We start from the raw sequence: 10,736 nt of genomic DNA, 5'->3' as shown, positions 1-10,736 counted from the left end.
GAGGGAAATGATTTATTTATATTATCTGGGTGTTTGTTAATATACATTTTGAGGGAGAGAAGGATCGCTGACCTGTTACCGTATAATCCCTCTCTTCAAGCACTTTCAAAATTTTATTTAAATTTTAATCCTAATTGTAACGAGTAATTGAATCATGCGTTCCTATTTTATTAAAAAAATATGAAATCGATCTGTTCCTTACCTCATCTAATCACACAAACACGCACCCCACGTCCCTTCCAAATTCATTGCACCCTAAAAAACAAACGACCTCCATTGATTTTCTCCCCCCACGAAAAACACAGTCAACAATAGAACCCAAAATCGCTTTGCCAGTAAACTTTATTGAGCTTTTTTTTTTTCCTTTTTCCTTTCTTTTTTTTTTTATTTTTTGTATGTGATTTTCTCCTCGGATTTCTATTCCACGAACCATCTTTCCATTTTCTCTTCTGGTTTGATCTGGGAAGAAAAAGAGAGAAAAAAAATGGTTCGTGCAATGGAACAGGAACAGGAAAGCTACAGGACGAGGCTGTTCAACTTCAAATGGAGGAATAATGAGGGCAATAACAACAACACGGGGAAACACGGGAAGAGTCTGAGCGTGGAGACAGGCTTGGATGAGGCGGCTTCCGGGAATGTTGGAGCTTTGTATAACGATGATGAGAAGGGGCCATTTCCGTCATCAAGGCCCTCCTCCACGGACGAAGCTGCTCTCGCCGCTGCTCTCGCCAGAGAAAAACAGCTTCTTGCGGGCATGTTTCTTCTCTTTTTCTTCCCCTTTATTTCTCTGATTTGATCGGACTTTAGCCCTGATTCCTATGTATCATCCTTCTAGATGATTGTTTGGGAAAATATTACTAATGTGAAAATATTCCAAAAAAACAAAAACAACCATGGTCGGTACCTGTGTTGATATTCTAATGGCAGAGGTAAAAAGGCCAAAGGAGCTGACTTTTGAGGTGTTTTAGTCAAATGGGTTGCCGCCTCCTAACAATGAATTCATAATCTCAATCCAGACTTGGAGCAGATGAAAGAGAGATTTGCAAAACTGCTACTGGGAGAGGACATGTCAGGAGGCGGCAAAGGAGTTTCATCAGCACTTGCTCTGTCCAACGCCTTCACTAACCTCGCAGGTGCATACATTCATTCATTCTCCTGCAAAAAAAAATCTCATCTTTTCCACCTCCGATTGCATATTCTTTGGTATTTCTGAAGTGGGTTTCCTTCCGATGATGATGATGATAATAATATCACAGCTTCTGTGTTTGGAGAGCACCGGCGATTGGAACCGATGCCAGCAGAGAGGAAAGCACGATGGAGAAAAGAGATAGATTGGCTTCTCTCCGTCACTGATTACATCGTCGAGTTCTCTCCTTCCCAGCAGAAAAGCAAGGACGGAACAAACATGGAGGTTAGTAATGGTGTCTTGAAATGGTTATCCATTTCTTTGAGAAATAAAAAACGGTAATTAACGAGTGGATGGTTGTGTACCAGATAATGACGACACGCCAAAGAAACGATCTTCACATGAACATCCCTGCATTGAAGAAACTAGACGCTATGCTTATCGTAAGAACCAAACCAACCAAGTCTCGGTTTCTTTCCTTTCCTTGGTAAAAAAAAACCGAGAGAGATGGATGGTTTATACAGCTTTTTTTCTTGGTTAACGTTCGACAGGATTGTCTGGACAACTTCAAGGACCATAACGAGTTCAGTTATGCCTCGAAAGACGAAGCGGCAGCAGCAGAGTCCGAGACGAGAAACGACTACAAATGGTGGATTCCAAAGGTGAAAGTACCAGAGGAAGGGCTATCAGAGTCGGCCAGGAGGTTCTTGCAGCACCAGAAAGACTGCGTCAACCAGGTTCTCAAAGCAGCTATGGCCATTAACGCACAGGTTTTGTCTGAGATGGAGATCCCTGAGAGCTACATAGACTCACTCCCCAAGGTATGTATAACCAACGCCGTTGCCAATGGGTTAGCTTCTGTTTCGTTATCCAGTATAACTCTTTTGAGTGGTGATGGTGATGGCAGAACGGGAGGGCGAGTCTGGGGGATCAACTGTACAGGAACATAACGGTGGAGTTCTTCGATCCGGACCAGTTCCTGAGCACAATGGACAGGACGTCGGAGCACAAGATGGTGGACCTGAAGGACAGGATAGAGGCGTCGATTGTGATATGGAAGAGGAAGATGAACCAGAAGGACAGCAAGACAGCGGCATGGGGAGCAGGGGTTAGCCTGGAGAAGAGGGAGCTCTTCGAAGAGAGAGCAGAGACGATTCTTCTGATTCTGAAGCAGCGGTTCCCTGGGATCTCTCAGTCGACGCTTGATATAAGCAAGATCCAGTTCAACAAGGCAAGACCACCATCATAGCAGCTATACATAATACATACATATACACATATATATATAGATACTGACAGAGAGATTGTGGCTGTGAATTTTGAACAGGACGTGGGACAGGCGGTGCTGGAGAGCTACTCGAGAATACTGGAGAGCTTGGCCTACACTGTTCTGTCCAGAATCGAGGATGTCTTGGCGGCCGACAGAGCGGCCACTCCCAGCCCCCGAGACTCTGAGAACATGACTCTTCTGGATTTCATGGGATGGGATTTCGAACATGCCAAGAAAGATTGCTCCGATGATCTTCACAAGGAGAAGGAGAAGATTTCCATTAACGTCGTCACCCCCAAGAAGAGTTCCTACCTCGAAACCCTAGGCGGCGTCAGGAGTCCCACCGCCCGCCACTGACTCTTCCCTCTCCATCCATCCTTAGGCCAAATCCCTAATCGACGAACGAACCCACAAGAAAAAAATTGGACCTTTTCTCAATTTTGGAATTCGGAAGTACATGCATGCATATAATATATATATATACAGCGTAAGGCCCAAATAGTAGAATTGAAACCCGAAATGGAACCCAGATGCCATCAGCCCATTAACCCCTCTCCGCATTATATATACGTGCCCTTATCTTGTTCGTCTTCCAATCCCAATCCATAAGGAATCCCTGAGAAGAGGGATAAACGATGATGCCCTCCCTAACCATTTCTCTCCAATCTCTCAAGCTCTCATCCCCATTCACCCATGGCTCCACACCTCTCACTTCTCTCTCCAAACCCATTTCATTTCCCAACCCTAGGAGACCCGCTCTCTTTCCCGCCGTCAGGGCCATGAAGACGATGCAGGGGCGCGTGGTCTGCGCCACCAACGACAAGACGGTGGCGGTCGAGGTGGTGCGTCTTGCTCCGCATCCCAAGTACAAGAGGCGCGTGAGGAAGAAGAAGAAGTACCAGGCTCATGACCCTGACAACCAGTTCAAGGTGGGTGACGTGGTTAGGCTGGAGAAGAGCAGACCCATCAGCAAGACCAAGTCCTTCGTTGCTTTTCCCGTCGTTTCCAGGGGCGGCAGGAAAGATGGAGGCGCTGATGCAGCCGGGAACGACCTTGGGATTCCATTGGAGTCTCAGCAGCAGCAGCAGCAGCAGGTCTAGAGCCAATTGTGTGAGTGATGACCGATCTTTTGGGTAAAAGTTGTCGTCTTTCAGATTCCAATCCTACTTCTGTTCCTTTTTCTTGTGCAAATGAATGTACCTGTAATCTGATTGATCCTCGTTGCGAAACGGATTTAGTTTCTCTACATTACAGTGTCCGTGTTTATGATGCAAATTTATGTATGGTTGCATCTGTGTTACGATGTGGGTTTAGCACGAGTGTTAACTCCTGGGTGTTAATTAATCTCATCTTTGATCTAAATGCCGTGTCAATGGAAGTCCATTGGGGGTCTCTCCACCAAAAGTTGCATAGCGTGTTATGTTTGTTTTGATCCCAATGGTGTTTATGCTCTATTATCGGTTCAATTCAATGGTTCACCCTTGGTTAACTTGCTGTTGGTTTAGCAGACAATCTGGTTGTCTGGTAATTGGTAAACCATCAGCAAGTTAACCAAGGGTGAACCTCTGTTTATGAATCTGCATATAATCGAATCCTTTCGGCTTTATGGAATGAATTCAGCTTTTCTAACTTATAATCTTCTTGATATGCTCATCTGATTATTTTTTGGTAAAGTTGTCTCCTTTTTTTTTTTCTTTGTTCAATTCAAGGTCTGCTTCTTCGGCTCTGGTGTGATCAATGATGATGCCAATGTAATTTTACTCTTGAAGTGTCTGTGTTTAATGAAACCGGTTGAACTTCTCCAACTGAGTGTCTTGATTATGCTTTGGGTTTATCTGTTGTGTTGTCTTAAGTTTTTGGTTTATGTTTAAGAGTTCGAAGCTTGAGCTTTGATCTCCAATGGAGTTGAAGGATCTGTGTTTAGGATTTGGAATGATATTCCTGGCTGTGAGAAGAAAGCTCTAATTACTTGAAGCTAGAGATTTCAATAAAGCTTATATATAAAGAGAGAGAGAGAGAGAAAGATTCAATTGATTAGTAGGAAGCCCCAAAAGGCTTCTTTATACAAACTTTAGTGCACAGCTATACATTATGATACACGGATATACTTCGTCAACCCTTGACACCATAATAACAAACAACGTACGCCAAGATTATCATCAAGAAAGAAGCGACAAATGAGTCGGAAGAGCTCAACTATCTTCGATACGAAGGCATCTCTTAATGTTCTGAAGAATGATGGAGACAATGGCCGTGACCGATTCGACAGAGTCCCTCGTGGGTTTGGCGGAAATGGAAGCGTGGACGACAGGGGACTGCAGTGCGACGGTGAGGAGTGACCCTCCTTCGCTGTTCTTCTCGTCCTGTCTCGAAGACCTTATGACCAGTGGCCGCGACTCTTCGCCGTCGGGTATGATGGAGAAACCGGACGGTAGGATCTGGATGTCGCTCGGATCGCGTCCTCCCATCGCTACCTGGGTCGCGTTTATATCGACGGGGGCGTATATCACTGCCGACTCGTACGAGTTTGTGCAGCTGTCTTGCAGCACCCACATGCTCTTCTCTCTCGTTTTCACTGCCTGCATTGATACGTACATTTGTCTCAGCATCTGACCATATATACAAGGGTATTACTGTAAATATACGTAGCAACTTTATTCTAGAAGCTTATGTTATAAATCCGTAAATAACGTTTGTTTCCGCCGATAAGTTAGTAGAATCTCATGTCATAAATGACATAATTACTGTACACAGTATTTTTTTTTTTCTAGAATCTTTTGTTATAAATCTATAAATAATGTTGTTACGTTGATCAGCATGAAGTGGCTTTTTTCACAAAACTACAGTCATAAACTCAATTTCAAAATTTTATGTAGCAAAAATGGACTCATCAGAAATAATCTAGGTCATATAATATACGTGGTCATTTGCATCATAGAATCTTCTTTTATAAATATATAAATAACGTGTACTTATGAATGAAATCTACAGAAAACATTTCACTACAATATATACTGTCCTTCGCATCAACATGTTAAAAACACATGGCCAACATCATCATCTAAGTTTTTTTTTTGTAATAAGATCATCTAAGTTAAGACTTACATGGACAGTGACGGAGTTGCCTCGGTCTTGGCCTTTTGATAAGCTTGCAATTGACTGAACATGAGCTCCGTTTGTCAGAATATCCCACTGTATACATCAAAGAAATTCGATATAAAATACTTGTAAAAAAAAAAGAAATTCGATATAAATACCCTTTTTTTCTTTCTTTCTTTTTTTTTTGTTGGTTCCGAAATCGAACGTACCTCGTGCCTTCGAGTTTCATCCCTCAAGAAATCGAAGAGGACGGTGGGAGGAACAGGTAACCATAGAGAGGAAGCGGCACAGACGATGACTCCCAAGGGCTCGCCCGGGTCGTTTAGATTCTTCCTTGAAGAAACCCGAATGTCTTCTCCTGTTTTGGTCGTGATTCTGCTCCATTGATGGTAGCTCGATGCTCCAATGGCTCGGTAGAATCCTCCCCGCCAGTGTCGAGACTCCTGATGAAAGTGAGATCGTTTTAATAATAATATAATATATTTTCATCCAAAAAAAATATGCATTAATATATACAATACACACACATATATATATATATAATGTATGTGTGTGTGTGTATAGATACCGATAGAGTCTTTGGTGGGGACGTTGGTAGCCATGAAGAAGACTAGGCGTTCGCACTGGAGCTGAAGTGTGGCAATCCAATGGCGAGCGCCAAAGGCAAGACCGCTGTTGACTACGGAACGGTACAGCGTGTGAACAGTGCTCTTCTGGCATTCTAGGTGCTCCACCCATGTCACCTGTCATTTTATATATATATATGTAAGCCTATGCATATATATACGTATAAATGTGTGTTCCATATATGTATGTATGTAAAGATACCTTGCAATGGCCATTGGATTTGTCCTCTATGATGCAACCAGATGGACGTTTCCTGCATTTGACCAAAGAAGCGTCGATGTTGTCTTCGACGTTGTCAATGGAGACATCGACGATGGCCCATTTGTCGGGGCTCAGCTGCCTGCACGCTCTCACGAAGTACACTTCCCTGCTTGCCACCACCGGCGTCAGCATCTGTATCTCCCCAAACATCTGCACCATCCATATATATGCATTTTCCATACCATATTAAAACAATTGCACAAATACATGCATGATATATACATATATATATATATATAATTAAAATGTTCAATTACCAGCTGAATGGCGCCGTTGATCCCATTTGGGCCTTCCCCCTGTCGAACTATATCCACTGTTTCCGCCTTCGAGATCATGCATGGAAACATCTCCTTCCATTGGTTCTGACATGTGAATATATATATATAACATATAAGAAACCTGTTTCCATTTACTTTCTCCTCATGCCATATATATAACATATAAGAAGCTCGCCAATATAAGAAGATCATGCATTAAATTAGTTACCACGTCCATGAAACTGTGGAGGAGTTTCTGAATATCCATGAAGACGATGCCAACCTCTCTGGAAGCTTCGATGGATTTCTTGGAGGAGGAGGAGGAGGAGAGCTGAGGCAGTGGAAACTCCTTGAGGTATTCGTCGTAGTTGAGAATCTCATGGCCTGTCTCCACGCTTCTGATCCAGAGAGGCTCTCCCGCTTTGGCCATCTTCTGGAGCTCATCGGTCGCCCGGTTCGCCATCTCCAAGATTCTTGACTTGTCAAGTCCAAAGATTCCTGTGTATAAATCCAGAGAGCTTACTAATCTCTGCTCATGATGATCATCCGAGGAAGATGTCGTGGTCGATGCAGACGCCTGTTGATTCTGAGAGTACTTCCCCGTGCTGGCTCTCAGCCTTTCCACCTGCATGCATGCATGCATGAGACTGAGTGAGTTGTGTGTGTGTGTGTATATATATGAATACATTTACGTATACATGTATATATGCGTATAATAGATCGATGTAAAAGGGTAGGACCTCGGCTTTGAGTTTGGCATATTCGAGGCGGAGGTGGTGGTCGTCGGGGGCGGTGGAAGTGGAGGAGGGGAGGCCGCAGTTAGGGCAGCAAGCCTTGGCAATGGACTCTCTCATGGCTTTGTTCTCATCTCTCAGTTTCTCCAGTTCTGATTTCAGCAGTGAGTTCTCGTGCCTTTCTTGTATCGCCTTTTCATTCCACACATACATACATATTACAACACCCATCAAGCAAATACTGTAACTTCACTACATATAAATAATGTATATATACACACAAACATATATATATATATATATATATATAATGATGAGGAGAATATATATACCTTGATCTGGGTTCGACGGTTTTGGAACCAGAACTTGACCTGGCGAGGAGCAAGACCTAATTGCTTGCTTAGTTGCTGTCTTTGCTTCTCATCCGGATGCGGTGTCTCTTTGAATAGTCTGCACACCAAAATACCACAAAAAAATACATTTTTTTTCTTTCAAAACCAAATAACTCAATGTAGATGAAATGCAAATGATGATATGCATGCATATGAAGCTTAATATATTTAGAGATCCCGGTTTCATTTCTACATGTATGTATGTATGTATGTATGTCGGTTATAGAAATGCCAAAACTTTGTGTCGAAAACTATAGGACATTATTTGATTTTATGCGAAAAAATTAAACAAATAGATATATATTTAACTTTCGCAATTTAACTGTTTGCCAGCCGATGAAACCCTAGAGATGGTTTGTGTATACATTAAACTCCGTTTTCAAATAACACAATTCTGGATGTACAGTCGATGGATCATATACATACATACATACATATATATATATATATATGATATTATTACACTGACATTGGGCTCATAATTTGTTACAGAATCAAGCTTTTGCATCTTAGGTCCCGTCTTGTCATTTGACATGTAAAAAGCAATGTGTTGTTCTAATATTATTATTGCACACGCAAGCTCAATACAAAAAGCCTGAGGCTATATATATATATTTATTACCAGCGCGAAACAAACAAAATTGTACCAGAAAACAAGAAAGAAGAGAGACAGTGTAATTACGCAAAACTAAACACGAACACAAAGACACGAAATTAAACGAGATGTCAGCCGGTTTGTCCCCTTTCCCAACCCAAGCTATAATCCAACGACATCTCTGACTTGCCATTCGATGCATGAAATAACCATAATTCGCACCCAAACAAAAAAAAAACGAATGCGTACAAAAAAAATATATGTATACGAGACATTTGGCAAACTAACAAACACGAAGGCAGACCTACAAACTGCTGATGCTTCATGCCAACAGAAGCTATACTATAATTAAGAGCATACATACATACATACATACATACATACATACATACATACATACATACATACATACATACATACATACATATATACATACGTATATGCATACATGGGCGGACCTAGGTTTATAAAAATGGGGGCATATGCATGCCCCCAGTTGTTTGGTTAAAAAATAATAATTTCCTTGTAAAGTTTATAGGATTTTAACTAAAATAATTAGGTGCTCCCATGATGAATTGTTTTTATCATACAATAAAATTAAATTTGCCCCCATTTACAATATTTCCTAGCTAGGTGCGCTACATACGTACATACATACATATATATTGGTAAACTAGGGAGATGCAGAGGGTTCCGTGCAAGAAACATGGCACCAAGTGTTATGGAGATGACTTGGTACACGAAGTTCATGAACTAATTAAGCATATTTCGCCAAAAAAAGAAAAAGAAAAAGGAAATATGCGGATTAAATGTCAACAATAAATCCCTAGCTCCTTTCACATGAAACCTAATTGGAGATTGAAGTTTGGGGGATATTGAGAGAATATATATATATATATATATATATAGAGAGAGAGAGAGAGAGAGAGAGGGAGAGAGAGAAAGAGAGAAAGAGAGGAACGTACGCTTCCATGTGCCTGATTTGGTCGGCGGTGTGGCGATGATACTTCTTGCGCTTCTTCTTCTTGTTCTTGGTAGGATCGTCGTCATCGTCATCGTGATCATCACCTTCGAAATCGTCCTCCGATCTTGATCTGGTCGGTACGGAGTTCTCGCTGCTGATCTCAACCGTCTGATTTCTTCCTCCTCCGTCTCTGTAGAAATCAATCTCCTCCTCTTCCTCCGCGTTCTTGCTCCCGGACGCCGCGTCCCGGAATATCCCCGCCTGCACATATATATATATCAATCACATACCATAAACCACCACAAGTATATACATGTATATATATATATATGTATATGTGTGTATGTATAGTTGCCGATGAAGAAAAAAGGGAAGACGTATACGAGGCTGAGGGAGAGGGCTGGGGAAGAAAGAAAGTCTTTGGTGGGAGGATTGGACATGTCGACGGCCATGACACTCTCTCCTCCCCTCTTTTTCTTATGTTCTGTCTCCTCCTTTCGCTTTGGTGTGGTCGTATTTATATATATACAGCTATATAATTCAAGGGAATATATATGAGGATTTATAACATACAAGACAATTTTTCCTCTTCTTCTTTTTTCCCAGCCGAAAAAGAAAAAAAAATAATTTAATAACACTCCTCTTTATATCTCTCTCATATATACATATGTATATTGACTTTTAGGTGATAACCGTTTGTCAGTAATTAATTGGGGCAAGTAGCAATATTGATTCTCCCGTTACAATATTTTTGCAAAGAAATATATGAATGGACGACTAAAAGAAATTTTGACTGGATTATGATGCTTATTAAACTATTTATTTGAGCTTTTCCATAAAACCCACACACACACACATATATATATATATATATAATATTGGTGGATTTGGATAACATATAGAAATATATTTAGAATATTCTCTATACCTTTTCTACTTATATTTCGATCAAAGGGAAATAAAAATTATTATTTTAAATGTGGCAATTTAGGATTCTGATTATAATATGATCAATCCATAAACAGTACACAATTTAATTATGAGGTAAACATAGATACATATATATATATATATATATATATATATATTTAGCCGATGCATGACACAATTTTGAGGGGTTTTTTTTGCCCACTTATTTTTTGTTTTTTATAGGACTATAGGAATATGTGTGTGTATATATATATATATATAATCTTAGTTAAGATAATTCGCTGCCTTTTTCCTTTCTTATTGTATGAAAGCAATATATAGACATATATATATATATAGATAGATAGAGAGAGAGAGAGTGGGAATATAGGGTTACGTGATTTAAGGACATAAAAACAAAAGACAACCTTCCGTAGCCATTTCTTTTATTAAACGAGAGAGAGAGAGAGAGAGAGAGAGAGAGAGAGAGAGAGTTGACTGT

General features: G+C 40.8%; 3 protein-coding genes and 1 long non-coding RNA gene across 4 annotated transcripts; 2 read left to right on the top strand and 2 right to left on the bottom strand.

Moving 5' to 3' along the window:
• Window positions 1–218: 218 nt before the first annotated feature.
• LOC104800421 (rop guanine nucleotide exchange factor 12-like) lies at window positions 219–2,881 on the top strand. The gene is made up of 7 exons (XM_010523214.2): window positions 219–752; window positions 1,017–1,133; window positions 1,257–1,411; window positions 1,495–1,569; window positions 1,678–1,947; window positions 2,034–2,357; window positions 2,454–2,881. Exons 1-7 carry the CDS (start codon window positions 485–487, stop codon window positions 2,751–2,753), a joined length of 1,509 nt encoding a protein of 502 aa, XP_010521516.1. The 5' UTR covers window positions 219–484; the 3' UTR covers window positions 2,754–2,881.
• On the bottom strand, window positions 659–1,595 carry LOC104800420. Its single transcript, XR_769730.1, has 3 exons — window positions 1,492–1,595; window positions 905–1,373; window positions 659–831 (listed from the first exon to the last, which is right to left on the bottom strand). It is a non-coding gene; the product is annotated as an uncharacterized LOC104800420 (long non-coding RNA).
• Window positions 2,882–2,980: 99 nt separating the features above from the next.
• LOC104800422 (30S ribosomal protein S17, chloroplastic) lies at window positions 2,981–3,740 on the top strand. Its single transcript, XM_010523215.2, has one exon. The coding sequence runs from the start codon at window positions 3,032–3,034 to the stop codon at window positions 3,494–3,496; it is 465 nt and encodes a 154-aa protein (XP_010521517.1). The 5' UTR covers window positions 2,981–3,031; the 3' UTR covers window positions 3,497–3,740.
• Window positions 3,741–4,409: 669 nt separating this feature from the next.
• On the bottom strand, window positions 4,410–9,894 carry LOC104800418 (homeobox-leucine zipper protein GLABRA 2). The gene is made up of 11 exons (XM_010523213.2): window positions 9,709–9,894; window positions 9,327–9,586; window positions 7,707–7,824; window positions 7,381–7,566; window positions 6,870–7,265; window positions 6,641–6,745; window positions 6,324–6,533; window positions 6,023–6,238; window positions 5,705–5,935; window positions 5,502–5,588; window positions 4,410–4,975 (listed from the first exon to the last, which is right to left on the bottom strand). Exons 1-11 carry the CDS (start codon window positions 9,775–9,777, stop codon window positions 4,589–4,591), a joined length of 2,265 nt encoding a protein of 754 aa, XP_010521515.1. The 5' UTR covers window positions 9,778–9,894; the 3' UTR covers window positions 4,410–4,588.
• Between the last annotated feature and the right edge of the window lie 842 nt (window positions 9,895–10,736).

Source organism: Tarenaya hassleriana, unplaced genomic scaffold (assembly GCF_000463585.1).
Source record: "Tarenaya hassleriana unplaced genomic scaffold, ASM46358v1 Cleome7, whole genome shotgun sequence".
In the NCBI taxonomy this organism is placed as follows: domain Eukaryota; kingdom Viridiplantae; phylum Streptophyta; class Magnoliopsida; order Brassicales; family Cleomaceae; genus Tarenaya; species Tarenaya hassleriana.
This window is presented reverse-complemented; position numbering and strand designations above follow the sequence as displayed.